At 48.4% G+C, this 18842-nt stretch overlaps 1 protein-coding gene across 1 annotated transcript; it reads right to left on the reverse strand.

Moving 5' to 3' along the window:
• Nucleotides 1-4161: 4161 nt before the first annotated feature.
• Nucleotides 4162-17969, reverse strand: CXCR3 (C-X-C motif chemokine receptor 3). The gene is made up of 2 exons (XM_028742802.2): nt 17565-17969; nt 4162-7437 (listed from the first exon to the last, which is right to left on the reverse strand). The coding sequence occupies exons 1-2, from the start codon at nt 17565-17567 to the stop codon at nt 6343-6345; spliced, it is 1098 nt and encodes a 365-aa protein (XP_028598635.2). The 5' UTR covers nt 17568-17969; the 3' UTR covers nt 4162-6342.
• Nucleotides 17970-18842: the final 873 nt, after the last annotated feature.

Consider the following 18842-nt stretch of genomic DNA (forward strand, 5'->3'; position numbering starts at 1 on the left):
CCCTCCCCCATTACAAAACTATCCCAGATGGGGAAGTCAAGAAGCAGTGAGCCTGTTCTCCTGGCCCTGTGCATTCAAAGGCAGCCTAACGCAAGGGTTTCCCTCCATTCAAAGGGCTACCTTTGAAGGTGACCCGGAAACTACAGTGGTGCCTCGCAAGACGAAATTAATTCGTTCCGCAAGTTTTTTCTTCTTGCGAGTTTTTCGTCTTGCGATGCACGGTTTCCCATAGGAATGCATTGAAAATCAATTAATGCGTTCCTATGGAAACCGCCTTCAGACCAGGTCCGGGGACAGTCTGTCCCCCGACCTCTTCTGAAGGCCGGGGGGGGGACAAGGGCTTTTCTTCCCACCCCCAGCATTTTAAAAAAACCCGGGACAGCGGAGGACTTCTCCGCTGTCCGGGGCGATCTTAAAATGCTGGCGGGCGGCATTTTAAAATCGCCCGGGACAGCGGAGGACTTCTCCGCTGTCCAGGGCGATTTAAAAGCCCCTGGGAAGGCAGGCAGGGGGGACAAAGACTTTTGCCCCCCGCCAGCCTTCAGAAGAGGTCCTGGACCTCTTCTGAAGGCCGGCGGGGGGCAAAAGTCTTTGCTCCCCCCTGCCTGCCTTCCCGGGAGAGCGGAGAAAGGCAGCGTGTTTCTCCGCTGTCCCGGACGGCTTTTGAAGGCAGGCGGGCGGGGGGCGAAAGTCTTTGCTCCCCCCTGCCTGCCTTCCCGGGAGAGTGGAGAAAGGCAGCACGTTTCTCCGCTGTCCCGGACGGCTTTTGAAGGCCCCCGCCCGCCTTCAGAAGAGGTCCTGCTCCCCCCTGCCTGCCTTTCTCCGCTTTCCCAGGAAGGTAGGCAGGGGGGAGCAAAGACTTTCGCCCCCCGCCGGCCTTCAAAAGCCGTCCGCGATAGCGGGAAGCGCTTCCCTGCTATCCCGGACTGCTTTTAAAATGCTGGCGGTGGGGAGCAAAGCCTTTCGGCCCCCGCCGGCCTTCCTGGACCTCTTCTGAAGGCCGGAGGGGGGGGGGAAAGGCTTTGTTCCCCACCGCCAGCATTTAAAAGAGGTCCCCGGAGATTTCCCTATGGGCTTTCTTCTTGCGAAGCAAGCCCATAGGGGAATTCGTCTTGCGAAGCAACTCGCAAACGGAAAACCCTTTCGTCTTGCAGGTTTTCCGTCTTGCGAGGCATTCGTCTTGTGGGGCACCACTGTACAACTAATACAGAATGCAGCAGCTAGACTGGTGACTGGGGGCAGCCACTGAGACCACCGGTCCTAAAAGACCTACATTGACTCCCAGTACGTTTCTGAGCACAATTCAAAGGGTTGGTGCTGACCTTTAAAGCCCTAAACGGCCTCAGCCCAGTATACCTGAAGGAGCGTCTCCACCCCCATCGTTCTGCCCTGACACTGAGGTCCAGCGCCGAGGGCCTTCTGGCGGTTCCATCACTACGAGAAGCCAAGTTACAGGGAACCAGGCAGAGGGCCTTCTTGGTAGTGGCACCCACCCTGTGGAACACCCTCCCAATGGATGTCAAAGAGAAAAACAACTACCTGACATTTAGAAGACATCTGAAGGCAGCCCTGTTCAGGGAAGTTTTTAATGTGTGACATTTTAATGTATTTTCAATCTTTGTTGGAAGCAGCCCAGAGTGGCTGGGGAAGCCCAGCCAGATGGGCGGGGTACAAATAATAAATTATTATTATTATTATTGCTGAGTCTCCATAGAAATGTAGAGTCGAAATGCAGGAGTCTCAGTCAAAGCATCCAAGACAGATGGCCTTCCAACCTCTGCTTGAAAGCCTTCAAGGAAGGAGAGTCCACAACCTCCTGAGGGAGAGCTGTTCCACTGTCAAACATCTCTTACTGCCAGAAAGTTATTCCTGGTGTTTAGTCGAAATCTTCTTTCTTGTAGCTTGAAGCCATGGGTTCGAGTCCTACTCTCCGGAGCAGGAGAAAACAAGCTTGCTCCATCTTCCATGTGGCAGCCCTTGAGATATTTGAAGATGCTACAATATCTCCTCTCCGTCTCCTCCTATCCAGGCTAAACATATCCAGCTCCTTCAACCATTCCTCATCAGGCATGATTTCCAGACCCTTGATCATCTTGGCTGCCCTTCTCTGCCCACATTCCAACTTGTCAATATAGAGCCGTCTTAAGCACATCCGGCGCTGTGGCGCAAAGATCTCTCCAGCGCCCCCTCCCTTTCCCAGAATTTAGCATTCGAGGCCTAACTTGCGGACCACCTCACAGCCCAGGGAATCGCCACCCACAGAAGACATCGCCGATGTGGTGGCTGCGGCGCGGCTGGCCAGACCACCGGAACCCTGCGTTCGCTTGCAAAGCTCCGGGGCTCCTCCTCTGCTGCCTGCCAGTGACAGCCCGCTACCGGCATTATCGCTGCTGCCCAACGGCCTGAGGAGCAGAAGGCAGTTGCCATGCTGCCGCCTGTGCCCCGGGGAGTGGTGGTGGTGGGGCGGCGGGCACCAGTGACGCAGAGGAGGCGCCTCAGGAGCCGCTCCCGCTGCCACCGCTCCCGCCACTCTCTCAGACAACAGCGGCTCGGTGGGCAGCGACTGAGGGGATTCCCGCGGCCGAGGGAGAGGAGGTGGCGGCGGCGGCGGAGGAGCCATAGGCCTTAGTGGCTCGTTGCACCCCGCCAACCATCTGGCGGCATGCAGGGAAAGAGGAGGCCGCTGGCAAAGCCCCACCTCGCTGGGGTGCCCCTGAGAGGCCGGCGCCCTGGCGCAATGAGCCACTAGGCCCTAAGGGGAAGACACCTCTGTGTCAATCTCCTTCTTAAATTGTGGTGCCCAGAACTGAACACAGTACTCCAGGTCTGGTTTGACCAAGGCGGAAGAGAGTGGTACTCTGACAATCCAAAGGGTATATAAGCATAGTTTGTTTTGTTTTTACTTTGCTTTGCTATTAGTATGGAAATTGGGGAAGTCGTGGAAGGGAAATTTTGGCCGACTTTAGGAAAAAATGTTTAAGAAAAAATAATGAGGTATAAATATTGATGTGTAAATTTGGATAAGTTAAAATTGGTTTTTAAAATGGTCTAAATTAAATGAAAATAAGGTTGGTAAATATAAATTGAGGAAATGGAAGAAAGAAGGAAAGTAAAATAATAACATGTTAGAATAAATTAAATTAAGTTAAAATGGAGAAGTAAGTTAAGGATTTGCTGAGCTAATAATTTAAATTGGAATACAAGAAGGGGAGGTGTGAGGAGGTCTGAGAAACAAGTTAAAAGAAAATAAGTATTTGAACTTTCAGGTGTTTTTAATTGTTTTTAAGTTTTGGATCTTTGTATATATATTTTTTGGTCTATTTTTGTTTTTGTTTTTATATGTTTTTTCCTTTCTTTTTTTGAAAATGCTAATAAATATTCATTTAAAAAAAATAGAGTGGTACTCTGACTTCTCTTGATTTGGACACTATGCAGCCTAGAACAGCAGAAAATATTTTCATAGAATCTTAGAGTTGGAAGGGACCCAAAGGTCATCTAGTCCAACCCCCTGCAATGCCGTGTTTCATGGCTAAACAGGGTCTATCAGGCCCTTGGGAATGCTTCCACAGGCCAGGCCCCCTCATTACCCACACGCCCTCCCCTCAGGCCTGCTTTGCACCCGAATTTTTTTTTGCCTGCCTGGAATGGTACAGTGGTTGGAGTATATGACCAGGACCTGGGAGACCAGAGTTCAAAACTCCACTTGGCCACGAAGCTCAGCAGGTGACCTTGGGCCGCTCACTGCCTCTCAGCCTAACCTACCTCACAGGGTTGTTGTGGGGAATTAAATGAGGAGTGGGAGACCCATTTGTGCCACTCTGAGCTCCTGGGGGGGAATGTTGGTGTATAAATGCAACAAACAAACAACAAATGCGTCTTTGAAATGTGATTGCGCCTTTTGCTTGCCGGGATAGAGAGGAGATGTTTGAGTGACAGGTGTCAAAACTAGCCTGCTGTGAAAAGGCAAAAACTTCCCTTCCCTGCTCTGCCTGCTTTTGCCTCCGGACACACTGGGCTGGTGGGTGAGATCCTGTTCCCCACCCGCATATTCCACCTGAGTGTAAATCTTAGTTGATGTTTTACTGCACAATTTTCACGGTGTCTACGTGGAAATAAGTCCTATTGAATTTGGTGGGGCTGACTCCCAGGGAAGTGGGGTGAGTATTGCAGTCTATGACACTTAGAATAAACAAGCATGGAGCTTTCCGGAGGCAGGGTTCACACACCCCGATTTAAACACGCTTATTTGAACATCTAAAGAGTGCATACTGTACAGGTATTTATACATGTTGTGTGATCAACCCTTTTCTGGTACTTGGGTGTCTGTAGTTTTCGACATTGTCCACAAGGTGGCGCATGGACTTTCATTTGGATGGACTCCCTTTTAATTTGTTATCTGCTAGGACCACATTCACACATTTAAAGTGCTATGATACCACTTTGAAGAGTCGTTGCTTCCCCCAAAGAATTCTGGGAGCTGCAGGTACAGGCACTCACCCATGACATATCTTCTCTTTGAGCACAGCTGTGGCAGATGAGATGCTCAGGCGCTCATGGAACCGACCGAAAAACCTTAGAAGATTCCTGCTGTGTCAGACCAAGCGCTCATCTAGCCTAGCATCATGCTTCTGACAGGGGACAGCTGGAAGCTGATGACCAGGGTGTGAAGGCATCAGTCTTCCCCACGTATTTGGCTCCAGCACCCGGTTCAACAGGCTCCCTTGGACATCCCATGGAAATATAACCAGGCTGGATCAGGCCAAAGGCCTATCTCAGAGCATCCTCCCAACATTTCTCCGATGAAAATAGGGACGTCTTATTCCATAATAGTTTTATTAGTTATACCCTGCCCATCTGACTGGGTTGCCCCAGCCACTCTGGGCAGCCTCCAACACATAAAAGAGCATAATAAAGCATTAAACATTTAAAAACTTCCCTATACAGGGCTGCCTTCAGACGTCTTCTAAAGGTTGTATAGTTACTTATCTCCTTGGCTGGGGGGGTCGCAAAACGCCATGCCTTCCAACATTTCTCCAATGAAAATAGAGACGTCCTAAGGAAAAGTGGGACATTCCGGGATCAAATCAGAAGCTGGGACGGCTTCTGTGAATTTGGGACCGTCCCTGGAAAACAGGGACACTTGGAGGGTCTTGCATGGAAGCATGCGAGCTGCCTTGACCCCGTGACTGAGTGGCCCTAGGCCACGTGATGTCAGCATGCCCCCCAGCATGTGTGGATGTCACGGGTCGTCCTGGCGTCACACACAGCAGGGCATGCGGGTGTGTAATGTGGAAATTTGGGGTGGTGGCCCCCTGCCCCACCCACTTGGCTCCCCTCTCTGGAAGGAATGTGCCCCTGGCCTGTGGTCCTGCCTTTACTTGCATGGATGGAGAAGTGTGTGTATATCAGAAACCTCACCTTTGCACAGTACGCTGTATTGCCTCTCTGCCCCTCTCCAATACAAAAGTAAAAAATGCAGACTTGTTCCTTCACCTGCTTTTGCCTCTGGTCCCACCCACCACTGGAATGTGGCCCCCAGAAGGGAACATGGCCCTTGGCGGAAAAGGATTCCATACCCCTGCCCTAGCTAGACCAACATCCCACTCTCACCACGGCCAACTAGACATCTGTGGGAATCTCAGAAGCCAGAAATGAGCTCAAGAGAGCTCTCTGGTTCCATGTTGCTCACTGGGCAGAAGGTGAATCAAACTTTAAAGTTTCAAAAATATTTACATTCAAAATGTCTTGGGTGCGAGTCTCAGAAACTCTGAAGTCACAACTCTTCGTCTGAGACTTTGTGGTGAGGAAGTGAAGAAAAAAACAAAACCTGAACGTAAACACCAAAGGGGTGTGACTTGTGTAAGTGAAGTGTGAAATAGCTATGTTCACCAGAAAGCTTTCCAGAAAAAAAAACCCCTAGAAAATCCTTGTGGATGGAAATGGACGTTTCAAGAATCGAAATCCCCAAACCCATATTTTGAAGGGTAGTTCTTCGGAATCTTGGAAGCCTACTTTTGAATTACGTTGAGGCCCAGACCCCAGGAGGCTCCATTCAGCGCTAGCCTAGTGATAACTTTTTCGCTGTTTTTAAAAAGCGGTACGAAAGAAACAACCGCTGCTCACAGTGTGAACATTCATCTGACTGTCACCCCTGGTAAACAGGTTGTGAAGGGCGTGTGTGGGTGTTATTTCAGAAATCTGTAAACCCAGGTTGGTTGGTGTTGAGAGTGGGGCAATGTAAATGCATCGAGAAGGGATGCCACTTTCGACTCTCTTAAAAGCTGTTGACTGGCTGGCTCAACAACAGGGAAACTCTGGATGAATAGGGAAACTCTAGGCTTCCTAGAGCCCTGAGTAGGAGGCCTCTGTGCTTTCGGACCAAGTTGAATCTCTCCTGTGGCTGGAGCTCCTGGCATGTCTCTGCAGGAACGCATGGCTGACGCAGCCAAAGGATTCGAGAAGGCTGAGGAACCTGTTCTGAAACTTGACGCCCACGAAAGCGTAGAGCAGTGGGTTGAGGCAGCAGTGGAAGAACCCCAAGCTGGTGGTGACCGTCTCGGCCATGTCCAGTTTGGCCTCCCACTCACAATCCTTCTGCAGGGCGTTGAAGTCAATCAGGTTCTCAATAAACTCCACCAAGTGATAGGGCGTCCAGCAGAGGAAGAAGACCACCACCACAGAGAGGATGACTCTGAAGGCCTTGTTCTTCTTGGAGCCTTTGGAGTTCATGAGGCTGAGGATGATCCTGATGTAGCAACAGGTCATCGCTACCAGTGGGAGGAAGAAGGCGAGAAGTTGGCTGAAGATGCGGATGAAGAACTTGGCTGAGCTCGAGCCCGGGGGGAAATTGAGGGTGCACGAGGTGGTGTTTTGGCGGGAATCGGGTTCAGAGGTCAGGTAGATGAAATCCGGAAGCGTGAGGAGAATGCAGAGGACCCAAACGGCCAACGAGCTGAGGAGGATGAGAGAGGACCTGCCCCTGTTGTACATACGAATGACGTAAACAATGGAGAGGTACCTGTCGAAGCTGATGCAGACCAGGAAGAAGATGCTAGCGTAGAAGTTGATCTTGAAAACGCTGCCAACCATCTTGCACATGACGTCCCCAAAGACCCAGCTGTGCACGGCCTGGACGGCCCAGAATGGAAGGGTCAAGACAAGGAGGACATCTGCAACAGCCAGGTGCAAGATGAACACATCCGTCCCAGGTAGGGCTTCCTTGGCACGCAGCAAGACAGCAATCACCATTAGGTTCCCACAGAGGCCCAGGAGGAAAATCAGGATGTAGAAGGGAGGCAGGAAATAGCGCCTGAAGGCCTGGGTGGTGTCGGAGCCACAGAGCAAGGTGTCATTGTTGCTATCGTAGTAGTTGAGGTATGTGCTGTTGTCCATGAAAGAGGCAATGTCCGCTTCCTCACCTGGATTCCAGACATAAGCCTAAAAAGGAATAATAATCATTGTTATGATTCCTCCTCACTGCTATGAGCTGAATAAAGAGCATGAAATCCACTCTTGACTCCGAGTATATTTCAATAATAATAATAATAATAATAATAATAATAATAATAATAATTGTACCACAGCCATCTGACTGGGTTGCCACACCATTTTTGGGCAGCTTGCAGCATATACAATGGTACCTCGGGTTAAGTACTTAATTCGTTCCGGAGGTCCGTTCTTAACCTGAAGCACCACTTTAGCTAATGGGGCCTCCTGCTGCTGCTCATCCTGAAGCAAAGTTCTTAACCCGAGGTAATATTTCTGATTAGCGAAGTCTGTAACCTGAAGAGTATGTAACCTGAAGCATATGTAAGGTAAAGGTACCCCTGCCCGTACGGGCCAGTCTTGACAGACTCTGGGGTTGTGCGCTCATCTCACTCTATAGGCCGGGAGCCAGCGCTGTCCGGAGACACTTCCGGGTCACGTGGCCAGCGTGACATCGCTGCTCTGGCGAGCCAGAGCCGCACACGGAAACGGCGTTTACCTTCCCGCTAGAAAGCGGTCCCTATTTATCTACTTGCACCCGGGGGTGCTTTCGAACTGCTAGGTTGGCAGGCGCTGGGACCGAACAACGGAAGCGCACCCCGCCGCAGGGATTCGAACTGCCAACCTTTCGATCGGCAAGCCCTAGGCGCTGAGGCTTTTACCCACAGCGCCACCCGCGTCCCCTACGTAACCCGAGGTACCACTGTACAAATATATAATTAAACATTTTAAAAAAAAATCCCATTACAGGGCTGCCTTTAGATGTCTTCTAAAATCCATTAGTTTTTTATTTCCTTGACATCTGAAGGGAGGGCATTTCACCGGGGAGGTGCCACCACTGAGAAGGCCCTCTGCCTGGTTCCCTGTACAGTGGTGCCTCGCAAGACGAAAATAATCCGTTCCGCGAGTCTCTTCGTCTAGCGGTTTTTTCGTCTTGCGAAGCAACCCTATTAGCAGCTTAGCGGATTAGCGCTATTAGCGGTTTAGCGGCTTAGCGGCTATTAAAGGCTTAGCGGCTTAGCGGCTAAAAGGCTATTAGCGGCTTAGCGGCTTAGAAAAAAGGGGGGAGCAAAAAAAAGCGCAAGACTCGCAAGACGTTTCCGTCTTGCGAAGCAAGCCCATAGGGAAAATCGTCTTGCAAAGCGCATCGAAAAATGGAAAACCCTTTCGTCTAGCGGGTTTTTCGTCTTGCGAGGCATTCGTCTTGCGGGGCACCACTGTAACTTAGCTTCTCGCAGTGAGGGAACTGCCAGAAGGCCCTCAGAGCTGGATCTCAGAGTCTGGGCTCAATGATGGGGGTGGAGACGCTCCTTCATGCATACTGGGCCTTTGAGGCAGTTTAGGGTTTTAAAGGTCAGCACCAACACTTTGAATTGTGCCTGGAAACGTACTGGGAGCCAATGTAGATCTGTCTGGACCGGTGTTACATGGTCTCTGTTGCCACTCCCAGTCACCAGTCTAGCTGCCGCATTCTGGATTAGTTGTAGTTTCTGAATCACCTTCAAGTTCTCCAAGCGGGAGATAGCCAGGGCATGTACAACTCTGGTGAGGCAGTGTGCAGGCAGGCAGAGTTGCAGCCATTGGAAGCCCTCTTTCCTATAATGCCTGTCATGGGAGATTTGTGATCAGATATCTCACATCTTTTATATACAGTGGTACCTTGGATTAGCTACGCTTCAGGGGACATACGCTTCAGGTTACAGACTCCGCTAACCCAGAAATAATACCTCAGGTTAAGAACTTTGCTTCAGGATGAGAACAGAAATCGTGCTCCAGCGGCGCGGCAGCAGCAGGAGGCCCTATTAGCTAAAGTGGTGCTTCAGGTTAAGAACAGTTTCAGGTTAAGAACGGAACAAATTAAGTACTTAACCTGAGGTACCACTGTATATAAAAAACCCTGAAATGCAGCTGCAGGGAGTGGATAAGCACTGTCAGTTTCCTTGAAGAAGCAGTGTGTGGAGGGAGGGCTTAACTCCTTTCCACCTACATCATTTTCTGGATTAAAAACAAACAAAAAACCAAAACAAAACTGTCCCTTGTGCTCCAATTACTGTGCACTTTAGCAGCTGTTGAGGGGAATATGATTTGGCTAAAACTGAGGGGAGTCAGGAGCTGGCGAGCTTCATTAATGGGCCTCCTACAGAGATCCAATTCTGCAGTTTGCTCAACAAAAGTACAGTGGTACCTCGGGTTACATACGCTTCAGGTTACATACGCTTCAGGTTACACACTCCGCTAACCTAGAAATAGTGCTTCAGGTTAAGAACTTTGCTTCAGGATAAGAACAGAAATCGGGCTCCAGCAGCGCGGCAGCAGCAGGAGGCCCCATTAGCTAAAGTGGTGCTTCAGGTTAAGAACAGTTTCAGGTTAAGAACGGACCTCCAGAACAAATTAAGTACTTAACCCGAGGTACCACTGTATATGTAATAAGAGCAGGAAGGGGATAGAAAGAGCAATTTCGCAGATCAAACCTGAAATACAACAATATATCATGATATTGGTCTAACTCTTATTACACTAGTCCAAACTGAGATGGGTAGAATGTACAATCAATGGTCACCTCAGGCCACTGGCAGTTTCATGCACCAGTTGTAGGTTGTGGGAAACTGAGAGGAGCCAACGATGATGATGATGATGATTTTGCAACTGTCTCTTTAAAGCAGAGCTTTCCAAACTGTGTGTCGTGACATGTTAGTGTGTCGTCCGCAGTGTGTAGGCGTGTCGTGCGAATGCCCCCTGCTCTCCTCCCAGGGATGGAAAGGATTGGTTTAACCTTCGGTTTGCTAGTAAAACTGAATTACTGTGTCGTGAAATGAGGCACGTCTAAAAAAGTGTGTCGCCAACATGAAAAATTTGGAAAGCTCTGCTTTAAAGGGATTTGAGACTTGAGTGACAGTTGGCTCTTTCATACCCATCACACATCCAGGTCACATTTGTCACACAGAGCTTTGGGCACCTTTGGGAGGTCAGGGGAAATGGTTTTGTGGTGTTGATTCACCACCGGATTTCTGCCCTGCCTGACAGAACCCGTTTGTGTGGCATTGCGGAGTTTAGGAAAACACTTGACTGCTCCTCTTCTCCATTCCCCATTCTCTTATTCTCCTTTAGCGAACAGCCCTTTTCATTACAACCAGGCCATTTTCACACCAAACACATTTAAAGCGCTACAGTACCACACTGAACAGTCATGGCTTCCTGCAAAGGATTCTGGGAGCTGTGGTTTTGTTAAAGGGGCTCAGAGTTCTTGTTGTTTAGTCGTGTCTGACTCTTCGTGACTCCCTGGACCAGAGCACACCAGGCACTCCTGTCTTCCACTGCCTCCCGTAGTTTGGTCAGACTCATGTTTGTAGCTTCGAGAACACTGTCCAACCATCTCGTCCTCTGTCGTCCCCTTCTCCTTGTGCCCTCCATCTTTCCCAACATCAGGGTCTTTTCCAGGGAGTCTTCTCTTCTCATGAGGTGGCCAAAGTATTGGAGCCTCAGCTTCAGGATCTGTCCTTCCAGTGAGCACTCAGGGCTGATTTCCTTCAGAATGGATGCATTTGATCTTCTTGCAGTCCATGGGACTCTCAAGAGTCTCCTCCAGCACCAGAATTCAAAAGCATCAATTCTTCGGTGATCAGCTTTCTTTATGGTCCGGCTCTCCCTTCCATACATCACTACTGGGAAAACCATAGCTTTAACTATACAGACTTTTGTTGGCAAGGTGATGTCTCTGCTTTTTAAGATTCTGTCTAGTTCTTAGAAGACCCCTATCCCCCGAAGACATTTCCCAGAGTGGGTAGGTAATCGACCCCTCTTCACAGGGAACTCTGGGAATTGTAGCTCTGGGAGGGGGGATAGGGGCCTTCTAAGAACTCTGAGCCCCTTTAACAAAACCACAGCTCCCAGAATCCTTTGCAGGAAGCCATGACTGTTCAGTGTGGTACTGTAGCGCTTTAAATCTGTACGGTATCTTGACAACTCTCAGCACCCTGAACAAACCGCAACTCACTTCTTCTCGTGCAATAAATATGCGAATGCGAGCGTGACCAGAATGCCTCTCGCACATGCACACTACTGCTTCAGAAAGATCATTAGTTTAGAGTCTAGGATTCCCCAGCTGTTCCACTGGGAGCCCTTCCCTCATTTGCCCCTCATCCCAGTCCTGCGTCGCCTCACCGGCCCTACGATTCAAAAGCTTAGTTCTGAGAGTTGAAGAGGGGACGCTTAGCTCGTTGGTTCCTTGTGGTGTACACACTTCATTTCACTCGCCCCTCCACCATCTCTGGTGAAGGTGGTTTTGCAGATTTTCAAGACACCACCACATCTTTCGAAACCTGTCAACAGTCATTCGGGGAACGAGTGAGCACGGCACAAAGGAAGACGCTTCTCTCGTTGTACCTTTGGCTCTCCAAAGGTAGCACATGTTGGCAGTTTGTCTCCCCCTCCCCAAGTGTGGCATTATTGATTTGTTATTTAATTAGAGCATTTTTACCAAAAAAAAAAAAAAAAGGCTCCCGGAGTGGCTTACAGACAATCAATCAAAACTAGTCAGCCCCTCTCCAAGAAAACTTAGGTGCCAATTCTTAAATAGTAGTTCTTATAATGACCCCCTCAGCTCGGGGGTGTGAGGAGGTGCTTGATAGAGCTGGTTTGGGGGCAAACCTGATCGAAGGACCCTACTGCTCATCTCTCCCACTGAGGCAAAAGTATGGCAAAAGCAGAGTTGTCTTTTGACTCCCCTGTCCTTGCTTGAGGTACCGTACTTTTCTGTCTATAAGACGCCCCCATGTATAAGAAGCCCCCTATTTTGGGGGACTCAAATGTAAGAAAATAGGGGGAAGTTGCCCAGAGTTGTTGAGCTATTTTGGGGAGGATTGCCCCAGAGTTGTTGAGTTTTGGGGGGGAGAATTGTGAGCATCAACGAGCCCACCAATCATCTGAACGCAACACAACAGGAACCGCAAATCGCCCACCCTATTGCCGCAACAGCAGCCAATCCGCAGCAGTCCTGGACACATCCATAACTCACTCACAAAAACACCACTGGCAATTGCCTCCTCGCATCTCTCATCAGCCCCCCTTCCCCCGATGCACTATCCGTGTATAAGACGAGCCCCCCATTTTTGAGGTTAGTTTTCCGGGGGGGGGGGACCTCATATAATACACGGGAAAAATACGGTAATGTCATCACGGTGTGTGTGTGTGTGTGTAAAAAAGAGAACAAAAGGCGGGCAGTTTTGGAATTAGTCAGAGATATTCGCTGAGTTTTAGACTCCAAAAGCCCTTTCAGGGGTGATGGCAGCATTGCCCTAGAAATCTGATAGGGGAGCAGTGAACTTTGAGATGTTCGTTAGTCCAACATCACTCAGCTTGTACTCATCTGCAGTGGTACCTCGGGTTAAGTACTTAATTCGTTCCAGAGGTCTGTTCTTAACCTGAAACTGTTCTTAACCTGAGGTACCACTTTAGCTAATGGGGCCTCCCGCTGCTGTCGCGCAATTTCTGTTCTCATCCTGAAGCAAAGTTCTTAACCCGAGGTACTATTTCTGGGTTAGCGGAGTCTGTAACCTGAAGCGTATGTAACCCAAGGTACCACTGTATAACTGCAACTGTATAACTCCTTCCAAGCAAACAGAACCTTGGTGCAGGCTGGGTCCCCAGCATTTTCACCATGTGGGGAAACTGGGGGTCACAGCAGGGCATTTTCCTTGCACACACAAAAGCCCCCGGGTTCAACCCCTGCCATTTCCAGGTACAGCTGGGAGAAACCAGTGTGCGAAATACTCTGGTAAAGGTAAAGGTAAAGGGACCCCTGACCATTAGGTCCAGTCGTGACCGACTCTGGGGCTGCGGCACTTATCTCGCTTTATTGGCCGAGGGAGCCGGCGTACAGCTTCTGGGTCATGTGGCCAGCATGACTAAGCCGCTTCTGGCGAACCAGAGCAGCGCACAGAAATGCCATTTACCTTCCCGCCGGAGCGGTACCTATTTATCTACTTGCACTTTGATGTGCTTTCGAACTGCTAGGTTGGCAGGAGCAGGGACTGAGCAACGGGAGCTCACCCCGTCGCGGGGATTCAAACCGCCGACCTTCTGATTGGCAAGTTCTAGGCTCTGTGGTTTAACCCACAGTGCCACCCGCGTCCCTAGATGATGATGATGATGATGATTACCTAAATTCATACTTACAGATAGCCTGCTTGACCTAAGGGTGTAGCAAGAACCCTGCTGAATCAGCTCTTATCGGGCCTAGAATGTTGATTCCAACAGTGGTCAGGCAAAGGACTCTTGAGCAGGACACAAAAGAACAGCTTTGTCCCCCCTTCCTTTCTCTATTTCTCGCCCCCTCCTCTTTCTCGCATCACCTTCCCACCATCTCTATTTCTTGTAACCTTATCTGCAACCTTATCTCTCCCCCTACGTTGTCAGCAACCATTTCCTCTCCACACCTTCTCTCTCTCTCATCTCTTTTGCCACTGCCCATCTCCATGTCTCCCTCGCTACCTTCTCACTGGTCCCTCTACCTTCCTCACCCCCTCAACTTCCTTCCTGACACCCTTTGAAGCAGCTTCCCCAACAGAAGCACAAGACAATGGTTGCTGCACATCGTTTGCGATGCTCCTGAATCCACCACTGTACATAATTAGTTCTAGTAAACGATCCTGGCCTGCAGGACTGCGTGCCAGAGATGGCCGTTTAGGAGTAGGGGGGGGGAGTGTGATAGCCATGAGAAATGCTACCTCTGCTCTCTCTCATACACACCAAACATACATGTGGGCTGCATTCCTGCAAGAGAACCAACTTTGGGTTAACCCAAGAATAGTAACTTTCCAGAAGGTGGTTAAATGCACACACACACTTCCAGGAAACACGTCAAATGTTGCTCTAAACAAGTTCAATGCAGGTAACAGCAAAAAGAAAAAAAGAAAGAGCCACACACACATCTTGCATCCTTTACTCCAGTGTAAATCTTCACTTTTAAATTAACTGAGCTTTCCCCCCAGAATCAATTGTCATTATGCTCAGGGAGGGACAAGTATGGCAGTTTTTTGTTCCTCCTCAGCTTCTTATTTTACACATTTTTTTTCAAAGCAATGTTATATACTTTAATGTCTGATTTCCCTGATACGTCTAATGTAATGCACACTTTATGCTAGCATATGCATTTTTATAGCATAATAATTTTTATTTATACCCCACCCTCCCCAGCCAAGGCCGGGCTCAGGGCGGCTGACAAGCAATAATAAAAACAAGTTGAATGAATACAACTTAAAAACAAGATTAAAATACAACATTAAATTGTAGACGTTCGGATGTGCAAAATTCGGATGTGTGGGTTTCGAAGGACGGCTGCCTTTCCGTTCTTGTGTTGTTTTGGAGAGCGAATCGAGTGAGCTTGCATTTAAGTGCAAACTGGGTCAAATTCCACCCTCCTCCTGAATTAAGGTCCAATGCCACTCTTGATTCCGGCCGACTCGTTTCAAGTCGACCAGGAGGATGAAATCTGATCACCGTAGGCAGCTGTCTTGTGGGCTCTACAGCTTCAAACAGGCCCGGTTAAAAAGATTAAAAGAAGAAGAGAACTACTTTTGTTACTGTCGGCCAAGATGCAATGATCATGGAATGAGAAGAGATCAAAGAGATCTCCTGCTGTGAAAGCGCGCAGGGGGCGGGCGAACCTTTGGCTCCCATTCAGCTGTGAGCACCACACTCTTGCCAGAGCTGTGCACTTCAAAATGCAGCCGTTGCTCCTGTCAGCTCCTGTCAATTTATCTTTGTTCAAAGATAAATGTGGACGAGCCTGGGAGTTCAGGGGCAACAACACATGAGCAACTACGAAACCAAAGGTCCTGTGTTCGATTCCTGGCACCTTGAACTCTGAAAGGAATCAGGCAGCAGGTGAGTCACCCCAGAGAGCCCCGTCACTCACAGTTTCCAGCCCTGATAAGCCTGTTCTGGCAAAAACAACAAAGGCACACACTTTACATTTACAGTGGTACCTCGGGTTAAGTACTTAATTCGTTCCAGAGGTCCGTTCTTAACCTGAAACTGTACTTATCCTGAAGCACCACTTTAGCTAATGGGGTCTCCTGCTGCTGCCGCACTGCCGGAGCACGATTTCTGTTCTTATCCTGAAGCAAAGTTCTTAACCTGAAGCACTATTTCTGGGTTAGCGGAGTCTGTAACCTGAAGCGTATGTAACCTGAAGCATATGTAACCTGAAGTACCACTGTATTGCACCCCCCCCACACACACACACAAAGAATCCCAGGAACTGTGGTTTGCCTGCACAGAACTGCATTCCCAGCACCCTTAACAAACTACAGTTCCCGGGATTTCTTAGGGTGTGTGCATGTGCTTTAAATGTCTGGTGTGCGCATAGCAGAAGAGCCTTGAGGTGTGAAATCCCATAAATGCACGCCGCATAGGTCACAGATGGACAGATAACTAGCCTGACCTGGTTTGTATCCTGCACAAGTTGGAAGGAGGCAATCAAGCTCCTTTGCCTCTCTCCAAACAGCTGATAGGAACAATCACAGGTCTTTCTTAAAAGAAGAACTCTGCACATGCCTCTAGGGCAGTGGGATCAGGGAGGGAAGCATAGGGGATGCCTTATTCTCTGTTAGCATCTTGACCTACTTAGCTCAGCGTCGTCTTCTCTGACCTGCAGTTGCTCTCCAAAACTTAAAACTGTTTCCAACGTATTTTAAAATGTTGTAACCCACCCTGGGACCTTAGGGTGAAGGGCAGGTAATACATTGAAACAAGATAAAAAATAATAATAGCAAAACCATTACTACAATCATGGCAAGCGCAGTCAAAATCCAGCGACTAACAGGAAAAGCAGAAAAGAAAAGCTATTGCAGGTCATGAGTTGCGAATGAAAGTCAACTGCAGCAGCAGTCTCTAAAATAGTTATGAATGAATCTCTGTTCTACATTCGCAAGCACCCTCCCCCCATTTATTTCAATATAAGTGTCATAAATATCCCCTCCATTTCATCAGTAACGTTGGTTTGTTGCTCATGAGAGTTATCTTCTTGAGGATTAGAGACATATATATAGTGTCACCTGAAATAGCTTTAGAGGAGGTTCTCCGTTTTGCTCCTCTGTAGCTTTAGAGGTAACAAATGTGAGACTGAAATCCTTTGAACATCAGGGAGTGAGCTTCCTTGAGCTCAATAGGACTCCCCATTCCCCAATTGTACGCACTTAGGATCAGGCTGCAAAATAATCTCAGACGGCAAATCTGGATTGGTGGCTGTCCGTGCTTTTGGAAATGTTGCTTCTCGCGGCACAACTCTTGATTCTTTAAATGTCTCAGAGGGGCTTATTAGAACGGTGATGCTGGAAGTTTGAATCTAATATCTGGGATATGGCACCTGTGGTCGTCTAGGCGATGCTGAACTCCCAACTTCTGTCAGCCCAGCCAGCATGGTCAGTGCTGGGGGTTGCAATCTAACAACATGTGGAGGGCTACAGATTCCCCATTTCTGATCTGAATACAGCCTGGTATTCAGTTCCATTCAAACAAGGGTAGCAGTCTAGTGAGAACAGTTCCTACCTTCAATGCCCTCTGGCAAACTGTGTGTTCCTAAATTATTTCACATGGGTTAGCTCAGGGGGTAGATCACGAGACTTTTAATCCCAGGGCTGTGGGTTTGTGTCCCATGTTGGACAAAATATTCCTGCTTTGCAAGACTAAATGACTCTCGTGGCCCCTTGCAACTCTGCCATTCTATGATTCTGTCCCCACACTTGTTTTTTCAAGGCATCAGGCTCCCCACCCACCCATGCTCTGTAAATTTTTACGTTCCCTGCCCACCGCTTTGTAGGATGTGCAGCCTACAAACCTGCGTAGCCCCATCAAAACCCATACCATAATATCATCAGCTAAGTGTTATTGGTAGGTTTTCTTTCATATTAGTAACCCACTTTAAGCAACTTCTCTGTGGATGGGGAAAATGACACACACACAAACACACACACATAACAATTAACCCAGTTTTAAGAGCAAAGTAGATTAGATTCAGCACTGTCTATGCCTTATTTGATTATATAATCACAAATATAACCAGAGATGGAGAAACTCACCATAGCTAGAAGTGTTTAGACTCCACGTAGCCCAACGGAGTACACGGGAGGAGGTTCTGCAAAGGATGGAGCCTTTGATCTGGCCTAGACTATTTTATATCCTCTCTCTGCTGAGCGGAGGGCAGGAAGTCTGTTGAGGTAAAAGTATGGTATGATTGCACAGCATGAAAGGGGGCTGGAGATTTGCCTCCCCCTGGCCTGCCAAGGCTCCTGACATCGTGCAGAGTGCATGTCCCCCTCCTCTCAGCGGCGACTGGATGGGTCGAAGAATCCAGGGCAGAGAGAAACCTCCCAATGAGGCTTTGAAAGAGGCACTTCTCAATAAGAAATTCAGCATCAAGTGGAAAGTAGGAGTGAAACCTACTTTCCCTCAGTGGAATCCATTATGTACATTAAAAAGGGGAAAGAAAGCTGTGTGTGTGTGTGTGTGTGTGTGTGTGTGTATACGCGCATGCATACTTGAAGCCAGAAGCTGATAAAACTATTTCATCACAATAAATCATTAATTGATTTAGGATCACCAAGCCTGCTCCCCTCACCAGATGCAAACATGTACAGAGATCTTGTATTTTTAATGCGCATGTAGAAGAAAGAGAGCCTTGTCTCAAGTGCATCAAAAGATGAAATCTTCCTCCTAAGTGTAGATCACCTGAGTCACCCGGAATAGGCATGGCAAATGTTTATTAAACACATAAATTGTTCAGAACGTGGCAGGAATCCACCCAGGAAAATGTGGCACCATCTCTTAGAGTAATCAAATGAAACTTTAACACATGACATGATAAAAGCCTGTGATTTTATCAGGGCAAGTTACTTGTTTACTGTTGTAACAACTGTTTTCTCAAAATGTATCTTCTGTACCATGAAAATAAATAAAAACAGTGTGTGTGTGTGTGTGTGTGTGTGTGTGTAGGCATCGCTACATATAGCAGAAGTGTTTCGCATCAGAAAGGACTCATCCAAACTACCTTTTGCACCACACTTTCCAAGCACAGATCCAGTATTTAAATCTCTTTGTCTGAGCATTCTATTTCTCTCTCTCTTTTTTTTGGGTGTGTCCAGTTCTTTCCCTGGGAAAACCTGAGTTTTGCTGCTGAATCAGAGCAAATGGCAAATCCGGGGGGAAATTGATTGCCGTTTTCTCTGATTCAACGGTAAAACATGGGTTTGCCCAGCAAAAGCACAGGGACCAAAAAAAGAGAAAGTATGGCACAAAGGGAATTCTGGAGGAGCCCCCAGTCTGCACCAATTATGCCTGATTCACTGAAATATCACACA

Source organism: Podarcis muralis, chromosome 7 (assembly GCF_964188315.1).
Source record: "Podarcis muralis chromosome 7, rPodMur119.hap1.1, whole genome shotgun sequence".
Lineage (NCBI taxonomy): Eukaryota > Metazoa > Chordata > Lepidosauria > Squamata > Lacertidae > Podarcis > Podarcis muralis.